General features: G+C 44.2%; 2 protein-coding genes across 2 annotated transcripts in view; one reads left to right on the forward strand and one right to left on the reverse strand.

The window, feature by feature from the left end:
• FKBP15 (FKBP prolyl isomerase family member 15) overlaps positions 1-7,230 on the reverse strand; it is a 334,309-nt gene extending 327,079 nt beyond the window's left edge. The window contains exon 1 of the mRNA XM_078642121.1: positions 7,067-7,230. Coding sequence (XP_078498247.1) covers positions 7,067-7,116 — 50 coding nt within the window. The 5' untranslated portion in view covers positions 7,117-7,230. The remainder of the gene's footprint in view (positions 1-7,066) is intronic.
• A 712-nt stretch (positions 7,231-7,942) lies between these two features.
• SLC31A1 (solute carrier family 31 member 1) overlaps positions 7,943-19,796 on the forward strand; it is a 224,387-nt gene continuing 212,533 nt past the window's right edge. The window contains exon 1 of the mRNA XM_078642123.1: positions 7,943-8,114. The gene's annotated coding sequence lies outside the window, so the exon portion shown is untranslated. The remainder of the gene's footprint in view (positions 8,115-19,796) is intronic.

Consider the following 19,796-nt stretch of genomic DNA (forward strand, 5'->3'; position numbering starts at 1 on the left):
CCACAAACTATCTCCACAGCACTACCACTGGCTTCCGTCTTGCTAAAAAAATATCTACACTAAAATTCCAGCTTTTAAACACAACAGTGAGGGTTGCACAACAACGATCAGCTGACGATACTGGATGCAATTCACCAAATATTGTTTACAAGAGTTGCTGGAACAAATACTGTTTATCAAAGTCTGCTGTGTTGGATTTGCCAATGCGGGTAAAAAAGAAAATGTATTTCTTTCTCTATAGAATGCATATAGTAGAGGATGAACCGAAAGTGATAAACAGTTGGATGGAGTGTACTTTTCAGATTTAAAATAGTCACTTATGCATTCCAATGGAATCACTTCCCGGAAATCAGAATGACAGCCAACAGCCATAGAGCCAACAGAATGAGGTTAGAGAGTCTGTTTTAAGATTGCAGTGATCATCAGGCATGGTGGGGAAGGGGAGAAATAGGCAGATTAGATAACCTGCTACTCAGGGCTACAGCTACCACTAGTGCAGCAGGTGCAGTTGCATTGGGGCCCAGGAGTACGAGGAGCTGCAACACCTCAATAATGGGGACTGGAGTTTTTTGGGTCAATTAATGTTTTGCTTGATGACTATGGTCTTTTACAAATCTCACATGTATTGTGGATTATGAGCTATAGAAAAGCTCTCCCTGAAATTATCTCATAGGCCTCTCCCAGGCACTCAGCCCTACCCCTCTCGATTTCCTAAACCTAGCCATACATATTGGAGGGGAGGCTGAGAGCAAAAACGTTTGAAGACACCTGCTTTAAAGGAATGTTGTACGGTATTGTGAAGAATTACAGGTCGATATTAGCGGAACAGATTTGTAATTGTGTGAAAGCAAAGAATGTGCAATAATATTGGTGTTGTTTTAATGGTCAAGTGAGAGTTGCCCTGTCAAGCGAGACCTAAAATAGACTGCGTAGGCTAATGACTGCTCTCCTTCCATCTCCGCATGGAGAAAATCATCATGAATTTTCCAAGACAATTTAATAGCTTCACAATATCATGTGTACGCCCGTGAAAGTTCAAACTCAGGCACGGCAGCTGGATAAATAAATACAATGATCACAGCTGGTTGGAGAGAAAGCATTTTTTTGTGGAAGCACACAACTTAAGCCAAATCAAACTATGTACTCCTGGATCCTAATATGTGGACAAAGCCAAAACACCTATGCTGGTGATTCTCACACAGTTGGCTGGTGACAGCTGCACTATCAAGTCAGACCACAATCCCATATAGCTATAAAGGGGCATATTGCCACTTTAATATTAAAGAGTGGGTGCCTGATTTAAAGATACAACACTGGTGAATTCACAAAAGCCAGCCAGGGAATGCAATCCATTGTAGAACTCGAGGTTTAAACTTAACAAAAGAAACGAACGTAAAAAAGGCAATATGTAAATGATTAAACATTATTAGAAATAGACTAAAGTGCAGACTTATGTTTCACCAAAAATTTAAATAGGGGTCATCACGAAGGGCCAGAATTCACAAAAGTAGGACTCACACTTCCAAGTGAATGGACAGAGGTCTGTTGTGCCAGTGGCAAGCACATCATTCCTTTGGTTTGTAATGTTTATTGAAAGCACACATTTCTATTATAATATTAAATTACATCAAGAAACGTGCATCGCAACATTGCATTAAAACGTTATACTCTCCATTTTGCTAGAAGGAATTCATTTCAGGCATGGTGACAACTGTGTTTACTCTTGGTACCCCGCGGATGTGTGATGAGGCGTAGAGTAGGAGTTCTCCAAGAGTTGAGAAAAGGACAAGAAGTTGAAAAGTCAGGTTAAGTGTCAGGCTTGTTGGTAAAGATGGCCGCAGGCGGGTGGGTTGAGGGGAGGTCTCATGTTCAGGTCATGGCCTCTTGTGAACACTCAGGGTCAGTTTAGGCGGTCCAGTCTGCGCTCAGGTTCAGACCACACATTCTGGCATGCTTACTGTAGAGTGCCACATTCACCAAGGCATAGATTTGAAGTTCTTGGGTCTCCAAATTGTACTTAGACTTCACACAGAAAGCCTGCACAGGAACAGTTTGAGCCCCCTTTGTGTTCTTACGGGGCAGGCTGGGAGCTCACAGAAAACCTCTGAGCTGTGATCTGTTTAAGTATGATGCTAAGGATTCAGGTGTTAGACGTGATACTGTGATGTCACTGGCAGGTTAGGGTTTTGGGACAGGTCGTGGGTTATTTCGATAGGGAGTCAGGCTGGAGACTCCCATTCCTTGGGAGGTCAGAATTGGGGCTATCCTTTCAGAGGTCAACTAAGCACTGCAGAACACTCATGGTTGTTGGGGGTCTCCACAGTGATGCTGGTCACTCCAATCTGCTATGGGTGAAGCTATGGGCTAATGTGCCACTCTCAGATTCAATTTGAGGTCATTGTGTTTTTAGAAGTGAATGAGGGCAGGCATAGGGCTCTTGTGTACTTGGAGGGGAGCCTAGGCCGAGGAGTGCTCTGGATGAAGTCATGCAGGTTACTAGGAGTTATCTACCAATTCAGCAGTGCTTATTTTTATTCACCCTGATAGAATAAAAGGCAGTGTTGGCCACAACAATATTTTAAAAAGATACTGTTTTGCTCACTTCACCAAAGTATGAACATTAACCACTAAGCTAACTTATCAGCTATATCTACTTCTTACTGTCTTTACCTGCTGGCCCAGAGTATCTGCTGTAAGATTACAGAGTTAAAACACCTTCTTTACAGATGTATATGTATAAAGCAACTCTGTAGGTAGACAATATAGCTCTGATACACTTTGTACAGAGATCTGTGCATAGGCAGGAAGTTTAAAATGGCAACATATTCCAGAGGATTAGTATGTCTGAGGTAGAACGCTGCATGTTTTGTAAAGATCCTTTTTATAATCTGCAGGTCACATGTTCCTATTCTGATAATCTTCTGCCCGATGCAAATATTTTTATGAAGCCATCAAGGATTAAGTATATGCATGTTTGTGGTATGTGTATATTGCAAACCTGGCAAAAAGAAGTGGAATGGTGCCCACTTTCAAATGCAAACATGCAGTCATTGAGTCACTGGTGATGTACTTCAGTTCTGTGATCAGAAGTTACCAGTTACTTGATTTAAAGAGGGGTGTCCTCGCCTCTTTCCTAATTTGAGGTGGTACTGATGAATACAGGCATGTTGTTCCCAGATCATGGATGCAAAGATGAAGATGACCTGTTACCTTGTTCTCTTTTTCTTTCTTTGCACTTCTTTGCCCCGAGTCCTATAGAGTCTTGGATCCGGGTATGCTTGGAGGCACTACGTTTTTCAGCACATATGAAGGGGGCTCATAGCGATTGTGCTGCTGGTTTTGAAGATGGTGCATTTTAGAAAGAGGAGCCAGTGGAATGGGGTGGGGGGGGGTTAATATATCTTCAGACCCTGTGACTTTATGCAAGCTAACTCAAAAATTCAATCTCCTGAAGCGGATAAAATGAGTGACAATTAGGTTTGGTATTCATTTACACCCATTATTAAGTGTTGAAGATAATTTAGTTTGCAATTATTAATGCATCATGATTGATTTCAGTTTGCACATACACCTGCTTATGTGCAGTACATGAAAGTAAATTGAAAAGACAATTTAATTTCACTACATTTATTGCAGATACTATGAAACATAAATTGCAGTCCCGCTCATTTCTTTAGAAAGCCCTTCTATTATTTCCAGTGCATAAGATTTCTTTTTATATTTGTTTATTTCTAGTGCAAATTGTGGGCAAAATAATTCCAAAGACAGCATGCTGCATCTGAAAGCAAGACGAGGCAGCATATCCATTTGTAGTGACATATACTCGGGAGAAAACTCTTGACAAAAGCCATTTCTGATTGACCTTGAAAGACAGAGTTTACTGCTGGGCCTTTATTTCTTTTATACAAGTAAACACTGGGTTGTTCATAAAGAAAAGAGATCTGTAGCTCAGAGGCATGGCTAAAACCAAGACAAAAGAACTAAATCTGGGTGGCTGGATGCAGCAAGGAATACTATCACTTGGTAAAATCCAAACTCTGTAGCCATGGTGTTAAGCGGTCAGCCAAGGGTTAGATCTCGTGTGTATGCATTTTTGGGTAAGACCACAGTTATCAGATGACGCTATAGTACTTGGAAACCACTTTTCCACACCTCATTGTCTTTTTTGGATCTCGCCTAGGTAGCGCTGGGGATATCACTTCGAAACATGCTGTATCTAGGCTATGGGCTTGAAAAAACTACAATCTGTTTCATTGGTTGCTGTCCTTTAGAAATGCTGTTTTTTCATTGGCGAATTTTTATTTTTTATTTATTTTTATTTTAGCGATTTCTAAAGCGCCTGGTGACCCAAGGGCATCCCCGCGCTATGTAACTTGAATCCCATTGAGAGGGTAGGTAGCCGAGGGGTATTATTTGGGGAACAGATGGGTCTTTAGTTTTTTTCGGAACGCAAGGAAGTTGGATTCCAGTCTGAGGGCGCGAGGGAGTGCGTTCCAGCCCTTGGCCGCCTGAACTGAGAATTGACGACCTCCTGTTCGGGCTTTTTTGAATCTGGGGATGCAGACAAGATTCTCATTTTGAGATCGTAGCGATCTGGTTGCTGTATAAGGAGTGATCATTTCACTAAGGATCGCAGGGCCAGATCCGTTGTAGAGCTTGTGTGTGATACACATTGCTTTAAAGTGCACCCTTTGGCGCACAGGCAGCCAATGCAGGGCTTTAAGGGCTGGCTTGGCGGATAACCTGGAGGGGGTGTTGGTAATCATGCGTGCTGCCGCATTCTGTGTCCGCTGGAGTTTCGTGAAGGTAGCCTCTGGGGCTCCCAAATAGACCAGATTACTGTAGTCCAGACGGGACAACACTAGGCCCTGGATGAGGAGCTTTCTGGACATGGGTGGGAGTAAGGGCAGAATTTTACGGGTTTTACGCATTAGCCCAAAGCATGTGCCCGAAGTTTTGGTTGCCTGGGTCTTCATTGTAAGCTGTGGCTCTAGCCATACCCCGAGTGTCTTAATTTCCGATTTGGGGGGGGGGATTTCACCGAATACATCGGGCCATATCGTGGGTAGTAGTAGTCCCTCCTTTTGGAATTGTATATCTTTTGGAATTGTATATCTTCCCATGAGAACTGCACCGCTTACATGTGTTCTTACTGTTCAGGATTTTTTAGTTGGCCTGCTTCTTTGTTCGTTAACTGTTCTGTTTACTTGGGCTATGAAATGTCAGTTGCATTGCATTATCTCCCCGTGCTTCCCCATCACCCCTCCCACAACACTGCTTGCAGGCCCCCACCAACCCTCCGAAGCCACTGCTATTTTGTTCATACTTTCGTTACTTTACAAATGATTTTATTTATATAGGACAACTAGCCATGGGCTCGGGGAAATTAAACAATCAGCCCATTATCACAGGATGTTGAGCCAGACAGGAGACTAGAACACGGATGCACAGCTCACCAGTCGGTAGTTCTAACCGCTGCGCCATATCCTTTGCCTAGTCATGTTGCAGGATGCAGTACTATATGTGGCCAAAAGAGGTCCCAAGGGAGACCTATTGACAGCCGGTGGTACTGCACCCTCACAACGCTGCTTGTTTTAACGTGGAGTCTGAACTGCTATTTTCATTCCCAGCGCTATGGCACCATTGCAGGTGTACTGCATCAAAAAAAGCACAACTTAGTTCTTTATTTTATTAAGGTAGGGAGGGCATATCTATTGTAAAGGTAAAAAACATTAACATTTATAATGCCAATAGCTCCAACTCCAACAAATGAGATATCTATTGCATTTCCAAAGCTTGTTACATATTGTTATTATCAGGCGTGTTAATCCACTAGGTTCAATGGACAGAGACAAAACGATAATTTCCAAAAGGTATCAATTTGTCAAATGAAGGCTCTGGACTGGAAATAGTGTCCAAGTAACAAGAAGTCATTTTGGAACCATAAAGCTGGGGACTATTCTGTGATTTGGCTGATACCGGGTACCCTGTCTGGTCAGAGAAGTCACGAAGACTATTTGTACAGTACGTTCAATGGTCAGTCAGAGTGGGTACTCCTGACCTAATGAGGCCTTGTACGGGGTCAAAGGTGCACTGGGCATAAGTTTGTGCTAAGATATCCATCAGTGAAGGGTAAGGGTGTGCTGTGTGTTTGGCGTACTTGCTTAAGCATTGCCTATCGGGATGGTTTCCTGCCAGCTTAAGGAAGATGATTGGTGCCCTGGGACAGGATAAGGGCTCTACTGTGCTTAGGGTCGAGGCTGAAAACTAAGGCTGATGTCTAATAGGTTAACCTAGAGGATTCAGTGTGATTGATGGTCAAGTCTGCAGCTCTCGTATCCAGAGTAATCGAGTTTTGAAACTTCTTAGAAATAATCAACATATTTTAAGACACCACGTGAAGTGATGGCATACAGCGTATGAGATCGATGAAACTTTGAAAAGTGGCATCAATGAAATGATGAGAAAAAAAAACTTCAATGAACCTAAACCAAATTAAATAGCACCAAAATCGTCTTGTGGCTCAAAAAAAGGTTGGCCAACTTCAAGGTGTCCATTAGACTTCCACTTATCAACTGAAAGGGTAAGTAGGTCCAGGCCCCTGCAAAGTGATGGCTTAACGAAGGCTTTACATCGCCCAAAGGTAGATCATCGCAAAGAAAATCTCTAAATGGAGTCACATTCGCAGTCCAAGATCTAATTTTCCTGAGCAGTATGACACCATTAAATGGGCGAGTCTCACTGAGTAATATTTGAGTTCTCCGCATATCATAATTACCAAGTAACCGTTATCAGGAATGGTAGTTCCTCATTTCGCATCAAAAGAAGGTCAATTTCGTGCAATGATCCACCAAAACATTAGTCCACTCAAAGAGACGACAACGAAAATGTGAAAAGCTCTATGCTGCTGATCATTCAATGCAACATAGTAGTGCTGAGAACTAAGTAGGGTACTCTGGGCTGGGAAGAACATCAGACCAGAAGCTCAGTAGTTCTGGCGTTGAATAAACCACTGGAGACTGCGACAAATGTACTTAGAAATGATACGTGGCCCATCATTACTCACCCCCCAGTGGGGGACAAGAAGTCCGCATCATCCTCGTCTGTTCCGAACATTGCACCGACCAGAGGAACAAGGAGCAGCACCAGAATCAAGCCTCTTCCGGAGTCACAAGGCTCAAGCTGTCAGCTGATCATGGACAGAGCTTGAACTTCATTGAAGAGAGATAGAAAGCAAAAGAGGACGGTTGATGGGATAGACATAGAAAAGGGACTCATCAGTAGCTGACACCGAAGTCCTCCGTGTACAATCGGATTGGATTTTGTTGCATTTCCAAAGCAGCAGTCGAAAAATCACTCCATTCCCCCGAGCAATCATCCTTTATTTAGACTGATCCGATCGCTCCATTCACGGCTCAATTAATTATTCCTTTAAAAAGATTGTAAAAAAAGAACAGCGTGGCACGCATACACTCACAAAGTGGATTTTCTTCCATCCCTTGGGTCCTTAAAGATTTCATGATCTGGGAAAGGGGGCTGCACCATTCCAAAATGGCAATAAGGTTCCAATGAGTTTGAGCCGTTCAAAGATGGACCCTAACATCGCCCCATGTCTAGAGAACGGCGTGGCGCGGTCTACCTCAACCCAAATTGAATCCGCTAATATTCTCAGAATCCGTTCACTTTAAAATGTATGTATCACTCCCCCCAAGGATGGGCGATCACCGAGAATAATTTTGGCGGTAAAAAAAAGTGTACAGCATAGGTACCTGGAACAATAAGGACAGAAATCATCAGATAAATAACACTCGTCACAACTCCTCGCTTACGCGTAGATAAAATACACTGTGTTGGCTCATAAGACGGCACTGGTCACCAAGGCAACACATCCGTAAAGCTTGCGTCTCAAGCCTCGGTTCGGCAACAGCGCGTAAATGTGCTCACACAGAGGCTTGGGCACAGCGAGGCTTAGTACGCAAGCTTGTTCCGGGAGAACGTGTCGCCCTTGACCGCTTGTGTCCGTGGCTGGTGGGCGTGGCTTTGATGGGGCTTTCTGCAAGGTGTGTGTGACCAGAGGTGGATGCAGGAGATAGCGTTCTTTTGGAGAGAAGGAGGCAAGTACCGGTGAGGGCGTGGCGTGGTGACAAACTAAAGATACACTGTGATTGTATGTACAGTTTGGATGGCTGTCTTGGGGCAGGTCGGTATCGACTCAAGCCAGAGAATCGAACAGTGCCTGGAAAAGACTATACTAACTATTCGTACAGAGGAAGTTGTATTTTTTTTTTTTTGTTAAAATTCACTGTATACAATAAGTGACTAAAATACATGCCTGTTCATTATTGAAGCAACCAATTTAAAAATCGATCATCAAAAACAGTGTTTATAAGTAACGTGTTTCTCTTAGTTCATGTAGCAGCTCTGGTGTAAATACAGTGGATCGCGCTACACTTATATGTCTCGCAGTTCAATAAGTTTGTTGGAGCCGGTGTGCCATTCACTATACACTATTCACTATACACTATTCACTAGTACACCTTGTATGGATTAGGATTTTCATGATTCTAGTAGTTCCCTGCTACTGCTTGATGCGACTCTTATTTGACGTTGCGCCAGGCTCATGGTAGTTCTTAGAGCTTGGGTACTCCCAAAACTTTTTCCCAGAGGTCCAAAAGTTTAGTCTGTGGTGTGACTCAGGACCGCATTGATGCCAGCAGGGTAGCGGTGGAGTGGAGATCCACAGGGTTGAGTGGGATGGTGGTGAGGTGGGTGTAGGGGAAGTGAAGCATGTACATCTAGAGGCTGATTTGTATTATGTGGAACCACATAACCTGGCTTCCCCACTTTATCAAATTGTGTGACCCTAGACACATATTTTATTTCACTTTACCTCTTTTTTCTTTATTATCAGAACTATTGCAAATCCGTCTAGCTAGTGCCAAACTTTATGATGCTCCTGGAGCTGTAGCCAAAGTTTTCCATTCCCTGAGGTTCCTGTCTCATGTAGGGAATGTAGATCTTCCTGCTCAGTACCCCAGTAGTTGGATTAAACCCAGATCAGTTGACTGGGGGTGAGTGTTTGTATTGTCAACGCTCCGTCCATCACCACCTTTGGTTTTTCTTTGTTCGCCCTAAGTTGGCAGGGTATGCTCAGACGTGAGTCCCTTGCTCACTTTGCCACTGGTGTTAAGCAAGCCCGGCTGTAATGCCAGAAACTGGTCCTGGGAAGCTTGATTCCGGTCCAGGGAAGACATGGCTTGGCAGTTCGGGCTGGACTGTTCCCATGAGGCACAGGGTCAGACTGATTTGCATATGGCCATGTCTGAACTGGGGTGGCGGAGTGAGCTAAAGAACGGTGATGGATTAAACCCAGATCAGTTGACTGGGGGTGAGTGTTTGTATTGTCAACGCTCTGTCCATCAGCACCTTTGGTTTTTCTCAGTACCCCAGTAGTGCCAAGAATCGAGAAAACACTGCCTCTGACAATTCTGGCTCCTAGTTTACCTGGAACTCTCTTTAATTAGATTAACTCTCTCGGCTTCTTTACTTGTATGGACAACTCTAATAAAATGCTTGGCATGTATTGCAACATTCGATCAATGGCCAAGCATGCCATAGAACTATGAGACGCACCTCATCTCCGTGTCCAAACTCAGATTTGCTTCTTTAAGGGAACCTGGGGTTGTGCTTCTGCTGTACCCTGCATCTCACTAGCCATACCTGAGCATTACTCGGTGGTCAGATCTGACCAGACAGAACCCTTTTTTTGGGGGTGGGGGAGGGATTGCTATTGTCATTTGCAATTCCCTAAAGGCTGAGCTAATCGATACCTTATGTACTGTGTACTGATTGGCTAGAGATATGCATTTTCAAGTTAGTGTTATCTGCACTAGAAGCATGGAAAGGCGCTCAGAAGGACTTTTCCCAGGCATCAATTGATTATATTGCACCTTATGTTTTGGCTTCTGAGAAGTTCCTAGTATTGGATGATTTGAATTATCACGGTGAAAACACTGATGATTCTGGCGTGACTCAACTCCTAGCAGATTTTTATTCACTTGGACGCAAACAGATGGTGTCTGGCTCTACACACAGGGCAGGCCATATGTTTGATCTAATGTTGAGGAAGTAACATGTGACTTTCTGTTGCTTGTTACTTGGTCAGACCATTACTCAATCAAGTTCTCCATTCCACGTAACAATGCTTATGGTAAACCATTGAAAAGTAGCTAAAAGACCTCGGCACAACTGGAAAACAGTCCCTTCCGCTGGCTTCGGGGAGGCTGTTATTGCCTCCCACTTTCGTCTTATTCAGACGCGGACACAGCATTGTCTATCTTTCATAATTCCTTAATTACTTCTTTCGATATTATTGAATGTTTGGGAAACTCTTCACTTATATCTTCTAGAAGCCAAGCTCTGTGGTACTCAGGCACTTTGCACCAAGAGAAACAAGTTTGTAAACGCAATGAACGCAGATGGCACTCCACAAATTCCCAAAAGGACAAAGAAGAATTTCGGACCAGGCTTGGAGTTTATCATAATCTGATTAGGTCAGCACAAAATGTTTTGTTAGCCACAACAATTGACAAAGTAGGGAACTCTACCAAAAAGCTATACAAAGTGTTAAATAGCTTTGTAAAACCCCACAGATGTGTCTCTACTAGTGTGGCCTCTAGGATTTGTGTAATAACTTAGCTGACTTCTTTGAAGATAAACTTGAGAGAATCTGTCAGTTACTCCTGATTGTCTTGAGAATGAGTTTGATCTAAACCATCCATATCCAACAGCCACGTGCAGTTTGAGTGACTTCACACTTTGCTCGGAGAACCAGGTGTTGGATGTGCTGTCCCACGCCAAGTCTGGTTCACCTCAGGACCCTTCCCCTCCCAGGATACCGACCAGTTTAGCAACCTGTTTGGCACCTGCAGTCAAAGATCAATACAATCTCTCACGGACTACAGCCAAAGTGCTGAAGGAATGGAAGTGTGCATTAGTATCTCCGCTTCTCAAAAAATCTACAGGAATCCATATGTTTTTTTCCAAATATAGACCAATTCCACTGTTACCTTGTTTTTTCGAAATTTCTAGAAAGGTTTATTAACATACAACTTATAACCTTTCTTGAGGAAAACCACATCCTGGACTTCTCGCATTCTGGTTTTAGAGAGTGCCACAGCACTGACACTGCACTGCTGGCAGTGGTCGATAAAATCATTCTCCTTCTAGACGTGGGTACCCCAATCATGTTGGTCCTGTTAGATTTGTTGGAAGCATTTGACACAGTCCCCCATTCCATTCTAATCCGCAGTCTTCACAAGGCTGGGCTGCCTGGTAAGGCAGCCAGGGTTCGTGCCTAAACCCAACTCTGTTAACATCTATGTAGCAACGCTTTTTCCAGATCGTGGAAGCTTGCGGAGTGGAAACGTGTCGTATGCAGATGATACTCAACTCCTTATTTCCTTTGGTCCTGACCTAGACAAGATGAAAAGAAAATTGCCAAATTGCATGAGGGAAGGTGCTGTTTGGGCGAGTAACCACTATCGCCAATTAAACAGCGACAAGACAGAGATCATGCTATTTGGAAAAGCGACCAAATTATGGTCAGCTGATTGGTGCCCCTCAGAACTTGGCCTTGCCCTTCACCTAAGCAGGTAGTGAAAAATCTTGGAGTGAAGTTAACCCAATCACTTTTCGTGAAAGACCTAGTTAACACCAGTTATGGCACTTGCTTTGCCACCATGGGGCTCCTTAAAAAGCCCTCCCTTGATTTCCTGACACAACCCGGAAAACTCTTGTCCAGGCTCTCATTACTAGCTGCCTGGAGTATGGTAATGCTCTGTTGACATCAGTAAATGACAGCTTGCAGTCCAAGTTGCAGGCAGTCCAGAACATTCTCTCGGCTAATCTTTCCTCTCCCTCCTCCCTGATTCTTAGGAAGCTTCACTGGTTGCCGATTAGAAAGTGTGCCATTTTTAAACTATGTTGCCTAACACACAAGGCACGCCACAAGTCCCGCCCAGCATATCTGTCTACTCGACTAAAACCTTACCTGCCTCCCAGATGTCTAAGGTCTTCAGATAAGGCGCCTCTAGTTATCCCACACATACGTACATACGTACTTTAAGATACGGGGGCAGATCCATCTCTTACACAGCCCCCTATTACTGGAATAAACTCCCCCTTAGTCTCCGCTTGTGCTCATATTTTCTTCCTTTAAGAAGGGGTTGAACACTTGGCTGTTTTAGAATGCTCTTCCCACTCTGAGTAGCCCAGTGCCGAGATGCCCAGTGCCGAGATACTCCTCCAGGAGTGATTCCTGCGCTATATCAAATGTAAAAATAATTAAATGATGATAACTCTTTGTTGATGGTACATAAAAAAAGAGCATCCTACCAAGAGTAAAATGTATTGAGGCATGCATTAGGGTGTTCGTTGTGCATTGCACACTATAACTAGCACACTTCAGTGCTTTTTCTGTTCATGTTGGCTAAACTCAAACTACATTTATTATATTTTTGTGTGTGTGTGTGTGTATATATATATATATATATATATATATATATATATATATATATATATATATATATATAATCTATCTATATCTCAGCACAGAGCACTCACGGGACGCTGTTAATTTCAATGAGTAAATGCATTTCGTCGCAATGCCTTCTTCAGTACTGAACAAAAATGCACCACAAATAGCGTACGTTTAAATTTCGTTTTTTGAGCACCGGAGCATATATTTGAATTACTGCCAGAACCGCAGCAGTTAAAACGGAAGTACTACTCCGTCAACCATGAAGGTTGTCAATTACTAAATTGATGAGGCAGTTATATAGACTTAAACCTGCGGGGATGTGCCAAAATTAAAACTGCAGCAGTGGCACCCCCTTTGGGGAAATATAGCAGTTATTTTACTTAGAACTGCATGGATTTTGGCAGCGTGCAAGTCAAAGCAGATATTTTCGTTTTTCCGTCTATGTGAGACATTATGCAGAATGTTTTCATTTGTGACCTGATGAACTCTTAATAATTGAAACACAATTTGCCTGCTATTGGGTTTAAAGCAAAGGAACTGCTAATATGATAACTAGTTATACTGGTATTTTGACCAAAATTGGGGACAGTCCCTTGTGGCTGGCTGTGTTTTCACCCTCCAATGAAATTGCTCAAGCAGTGCGCTATGATGAATATGTGTACTGGCAGTGTGTGTTTGCAAGTAGCACACCATGGCATAACGCAGAAAGGCTTAAAATATTCAACAATTTTATATTGATGGAGGTGGTGTCTTTGACGCGCGTTTCGGCACTGGAGGTCCCTTCGTCAGGAAATTCCACCAAAAAATCTAAAATTAATTAAAACAACATTTAGGGCTCATTCTTATTTACATTGCTTGTTTTATCCAAACATGACACCACCTCCATCAATATAAAATTGTTGAATATTTTAAGTATTTTTATAATATGGACTAAATGACTATTTTTATAAATATATCTATTGAGATAATTAACATTTATTGTTTTTAATATTTGTTTCTTTTTCTGTACTCATTCTATACATTGCACATTACCATATATTGCCTGGGAATGTTGTTTTCCATTGTCTAACTTACCCTGTCCCAGGAATTGAATCAATTCGCAGGGGGTCCTTGTTAATTTGCAAATTTATAACACAGAAAGGGTACACTACTAAACCATGCGCAGAGTAAATGCTGAATATATGTGTGTCTGTGAGGGCACAATGCATGAAGGCAATAGTACTGAATATTGTGTGTGCGGTGTCCAAACACTGAGTGCAAGTGTGTCTGTAATGGCACTTTACATGGTGGACGGCAGTTCCATTTTGGGAAGCCCAGGCCTACCTGGTGAAGAACTGAGTGGTAGAGAAATCCCCCCCAGACCAATTTGTGTATTACTGCAATTTTGTGATCTGGGTGGGACACACTTGAGCAGGGAGAAAGAGAATCCCTCCATACACTTCAAAAGTATGTTCTTTGATTCAGTGATTGATCACAAGGAAAGGGCCTGGAAGGAGGTGGGGCTGATAGGGGAATCCTAAAGAGTGGGGCTGGGAGCTCAGGGTTAACTGTTTGATGCACATATCACTGTGGCTGACATCTGGGTGAGAACTATATTCACTTCCATGGCCTGTGTTGTGTCAACTTTGGAGTCTCCCCTGTTGTGACAGACAGCCTTTCAAGAGGAAGAAGGGGAAGAAAATTGTAAACTTCAAAAGAAGCAGAACCCCAACATAAAACTTCAAAGACCCAGACCCTAAATCACATTCTGTCTGGAAATCAACTACAAGAAGGAGAGGCTGAGGCCGAAAGATTTGTCATTTGCTAAGCAGCCATACAGGCTGTGTGAGGAGGGGAAGCACTGCAAGACTCCTGCCTGTGACCAGGACTTGGGGTCAAGGCCTGCTAGTCTCTCTGCTGGGAGAAGTGACATCACCAACGGTAACCAAGACCACCGGCCATGGAACCTGGAGCACCAGCGCCTGCCTGCTTGCCAATAGCAGGTTGCCTTTTGAGGAAGAGGAGAGCGTTGGAGGAAGTAAAGTCCAGTAGGGAGCCCTACCGAGAGGGCTCCCGGTGTGAGGAAATTGCTGTGCACAGGATTGAATCAGCGACCCATGTACGCCAGGAGATAGCTGTCGTAGACTGAGCTTTAAATTGCGCACTGTATAGGGAGCGTGAAGTCCATACTTCCTCGTTTGCGGTGACCCCATATACCGGAAGGGGTCACCGTAGAAGTGGCTGTGCGGACGATGCGCCAAGACTTGTTGTACCTTAGCGGTGATCCTGTATGCCAAGGGGCCAATTTGGTGTACATGGGAGCACAAGATAGGCCCGATCCTTGCCAGCGGGTACCACAGCAGCCCCATATGCCAGGAAGGCTACAGGTATTGAGTAGTTGCAAAGTTTGGACTGTCACCCAGGAAGAAACAGAATCTATTACTTGAAATGAAATGAAATGAAATGAAATTTGGGTTTTCTATAGCGCATGGCTGCCCGTGAGCGTCCCAGCGCTGAAGATTGCAGAACCTCTGGGGGGGAAGGCCGGTGGTAGGGAAGAAAGTTATGAAGGAAACAGATGCGTTTTGAGAAGCTTCCTGAATTTCATGAGATTAGTTTCAGAACGAAGATAAGATGGCAGAGCATTCCAGATGGTAGCCGCTGTGACCGAGAAGCGGCGTCCTCCCGTTCTGGCTTTTTTGATTCTGTGGACCGTGGCCAAATGATGTTGGGCTGAGCGTAGGGGCCTGTTGGGTGTATATGGGAAGATCATTGCTTTCAGCATTGAAGGCCCTTGGTTTTGCATAGCTTTGTGAGTGGTACACAGGGCCTTAAACTTGACCCTTTCGCGGATCGGCAGCCAATGTAGTGCCTTGAGGGCAGGTTTGGCTGAAGCTCTACGGGAGGTCCCCGTGAGGATCCTGGCCGCAGCATTCTGTGTTCTTTGAAGGATGTTAATCGTAGATTCTGGGGCCGCCAAAAAGAGGGCATTGCAATAGTCCAGTCTTGATAGGACTAGACCTTGTATTAGCAATTTCTGTGAGGGACCTGGAAGTAATGGGAGGATCTTTCTGGCGGAACGCAGTAACCCCACACATGTGCCAGCTGTTTTTTTTGCTTGCGTTTTCAGGGATAGGTCATATTCAAGCCAGAAACCCAGACTTTTTAATTCAGTCTTGGGTTGTGGGATAGGGCCCAAACAGGCTGGCCACATGGCAGAGGGAAGGGATGAAATTTTGTTTCCCAGCAGCATGAGCTCAGTTTTCGAGCCGTTGAGTTTGAGCCTTGAGGTGGTCATCCAAGCGTGAATTCCTTCTAGACAGTCATGTAGATTTTTGAGCTTATCCTCTTCAAGTGAGAATGATACGATCATTTGGGTGTCGTCAGCATATGTGACGGCTTTTATCCCAAAAGGGGAGACCACATCTTCCAGGGGGGCCATGTATGTGTTGAAAAGTGTAGGGCTCAGTGAAGAGCCCTGGGGTACCCCACACTGGAGAGGGAGAGTGTCGGATCGCACATTCCCTTCGCAGACCTGGAATGTTCTGTCTTGTAAGAACGATGAAAGCCAGTTAAGGGCTGTGCCCCTCACTCCTAAACTGGAGAGGCGCTTGATCAGAGTTTTGTGATCAACCGTGTCAAATGCAGCGCTTAGATCCAGGAGGATCAGTAACACCGATCCCCCTGAATCCAAGATGCATCTGGCCTCCTCAACCACTTTAAGAAGGGCTGTCTCGGTTCCTTGACCAGGACGGAAGCCTGTCTGTGTGGGTCGGAGAAGGTTATTGGTTTCAAGAAAGGCAGACAGTTGTTGGTTGACTACCTTCTCCGCAATCTTACTTAAGCCTGGTAGGAGGGAAATTGGGCGGAGGTTAGTGAGGTCTGCAGGGTCCATACCTGGTTTTTTTTGTAAAGCCTTTACAATGGCATGTTTCCATTTTGGGGGGACTACTCCTTGGTTAAGGGAGGCATTGATAAGGTTGGTAGCCAGATGCGAGATTGTAGGTCCGACTTGTTTAAGAATGCGAATGGGAGCTGGGTCGTTGGGGGAGCCACTTTTCAGGTTGGAAAGAGCTTTCAAAAAGTCGTCATTAGACAGTTGGGTGAAGCTGTCTAGAATTGGGCTAGTGATGAGAACTGGTGGAACGACTTGGGGGGTGTGATCAATTAAAGGAGGAAGTGACTGTAGGATATTGGTAATTTTGTTTTGAAAAAAACAAGCTACTAGATTGCATCTGGCAACTGTGGGTTGTTGATTTGAGGGGGGATTGGGTATTTTGAGGAGGTCTTTAACTATTTTATAAGTCTCGCGAGACGAGCTGGAGGCAGCTCTGATTTTTTTCTCAAAGAAAGAGGTTTGTGCTGCTTTTCGCGCAGCTTTGTATGTCCTCATTGCTAATTTATATTCTGCCTTGATGGTAGGGTCCCATTTTTTTCTCCATTTGCGTTCGTGAGTTTTGCAAATTCGCCTTAGGTTCTTGAGTTCCTGTGTGTACCAAGGTGATTTGAAGGTGGTACTTTTGTTCTTAAGGTCTGTCTTGGGGGCTACTATGTCCAGGGAGGAAGTGAGCCAATTGGTAAAGTTGTCGTTGGCTCTCACTGGGTCAGGGTCTGGTAAAGGAGTGGAGCGTATTAACTCCTGAGTCCAGCTTTCAAAGGGTATTCTGGACCATAGTCTGTCACGTTCTTTTGGAAATGGCTTGTGGCTTGTGTTTGTGGTGGTTTGCCACATAAAAGGGATGAGGAAGTGATCAGTCCAAGGGAGGGGGAGTGATGGGCGAGTTTCAATTGTTGTGAGGTTAGCAAAGAGAGGGTCCAGAAGGTGGCTCTTGATGTGAGTTGCCTCTGAATTAATCAAGTGAAGGTCGAGTGTTTTTAGGTCTGAGATAAGGTCCATAGCAGTTTTATTTGAGCTGTCCTCGAAGTGTAGATTTAAGTCACCAAGCAGGATGAAATTAGGGGTTGAGATACACGAGGCGGTGGTAGTTTCCAATAGCGCATTAATAAAATTACCTGTGCTCCCCGGAGGACGGTATACCAAAATGCCTGAAAGGGATTTATTGGGGGTTAATTGAAGTAGAAAGTGCGCACTTTCACAGTCCTCAATTCCACCTTCATGAAGCCTGCATGTGAAGGAATTTCTATATATAATCGCTAGGCCGCCTCCTATACCCTTTGTTCTGTTCTGATGGTGGATAAGGTAATTCTTGGGTAGCATGCTCACAATGTCCGCCTCTGAGTGAGGCGTCAGCCAGGTTTCTGTGAGGAATAGAATATCTAATTCTAGATCTTGAACTAGTATTTTAATCTCGAGTGCATGCTTAACCGCCGATCGGCAGTTCAATAGAGCCAGTCTAAGGCAGTTAGCGGTTTGGGGGGTGAGTGTTTTAGGGCACACATCATTAAGGATGATTGAGGGAGTAGGGATTAGGGGGGGAACTTTCGAACGGAATTGTAGAAGGAAATCCCGGGAGTATCTGATTCGGTCCCTAGGCAAAACGGGCATAGTGGGTGGCCCTGTGCCCGGCCTGGCCCGGACGGGCCCAGACGGGCTTGCCTCTGGCGCGCCTCCGGCGCGCCATCGGCGCGCCCGCTGCGCCCGCCCGCTGCGCGGACGTGGAGATAGCTCCATTTTATAGTGGGATGGTCCCAAATCGGCCAGCCACTAGAGCGCTGTCCAGGCCCCACTTAAAGATGGCGGCCGTGGATTCTAGCCTCGAGGAAGTAGGTGTTTGGTTCTTAAAAGCTAAGAATAAGGCTTTTCGCTTTGGAAGTAATCTCCAAATGAGAGCGCTTTGGTTGTGTAATCAGGGGCAGCGTACAAAGTATTTAAATGACACAGAAAACAATTACACGATAAAATTCACAAGTCTGTATGTTTTAAAAAGAGCGCTAAATTCGGAAAGTGCAGTAATTTAAAAGCAACTGGATCAAGTGTCAGCTAGATAAACCTCCCGGCTTCCGCCTCAGGAGTGTGGTGCAATCAATCTGACTTGCGAGTCAGAATTAAGTACCAAGACTTGGCCCCTGACCTGTCCCATGAACTCATGAGTAGAGTACTTCGAGAAGACTTCGCTCCATCACTAGGGACTGGTTGGGAGCATGTAGATCAACGCCCCCCCCCTCTCCCAGTGTAGGGAAATGCTGAACATACTGCACCAATGGAAGTATGGAACACCTCTGATCGCTTAGCCTGTGTCTGTTGATGCTTCGCATTCCACGTGCAAACCCACTTGACCAAGCAGGATTGGAGCACTGCAAGTGCTCCTGGTCGGGGCACCCACTGAACACTTCCATTTTGCTGGAGTGGGTAAGCATTCCGGGCCCCGGGGACTCCCTGCTAAAGGTGTTGCGGCACCATAGACACTTTTGACTATTTCCTAAGAGTCAGAGTTTGATTTATTCCTAATTGGTATATTTAACTTGGCTATAAATCTCTTGTATATGCTATAGAAAGTGCACCCAGGACCTGAAAGTTGAATGCCCACTGATGGATAACTCTGCCTAAGGCCTACCATGTGTAGCCTGACTGTTACAGTGTAAACCTGCATTGCAACCTGTTAAAATAATGCTTTTGAAAGGTAAAAAGAAATCCTCCCTTTTAAATATTAGTATGTCACCCCTATGTAGAGCCTGTAGTCAGTCCATAAAGCAGGTTGCATAGTATTTTAAAAGTGGGAGAGGTAGAAAATAAATGTTACCATGTCCCCTCCTCAGTGACAAGGTCCAAATAGCTGTTTCACAGTGGTAGTACTAGCTGTCCTATAGAGAAGACGGAGAAAAGATTGAACTACTAATATTGTATTGCAGCAATGGGACTAGCTAGGAAAACCATCAAACAACAATTTTTAATAGTTATGAAAATCCAATTCAGTGGTGTAATGGGATTTTTAATAAATATTAAGGAAGAGTAACTTTTAGAAAATTACCATTTACCTGCTTGCTCTGCCAGCTCTCAGTCTGTACACTGCCTTGAATGGGTGTGGGATGCCTCACGAGAGCAAATGATAAGCTGACCTGAGTGGGCAGAGATGACGTCTCTGAACTTCACAGAATGTGTAGAGTGGGAGATGTAGGGGAATTGTTTTTGATTTCTTTTTGGTAGTTTTCTGAATTGGATGGGCTACTTGCATTTCTCTTGCTCATTTTAATTTATTGTTTTGAGTCGTTTGAGCTTTTGGGATGATAGTTTACTAAAAGCTTAGTTTCTATTTTATTTCATGTTCAAGACATAATTATACATTTAACATGTACACAGTAGTGTGCATGTAGCATG

This window comes from Lissotriton helveticus, chromosome 5_1, assembly GCF_964261635.1.
Source record: "Lissotriton helveticus chromosome 5_1, aLisHel1.1, whole genome shotgun sequence".
NCBI lineage: Eukaryota > Metazoa > Chordata > Amphibia > Caudata > Salamandridae > Lissotriton > Lissotriton helveticus.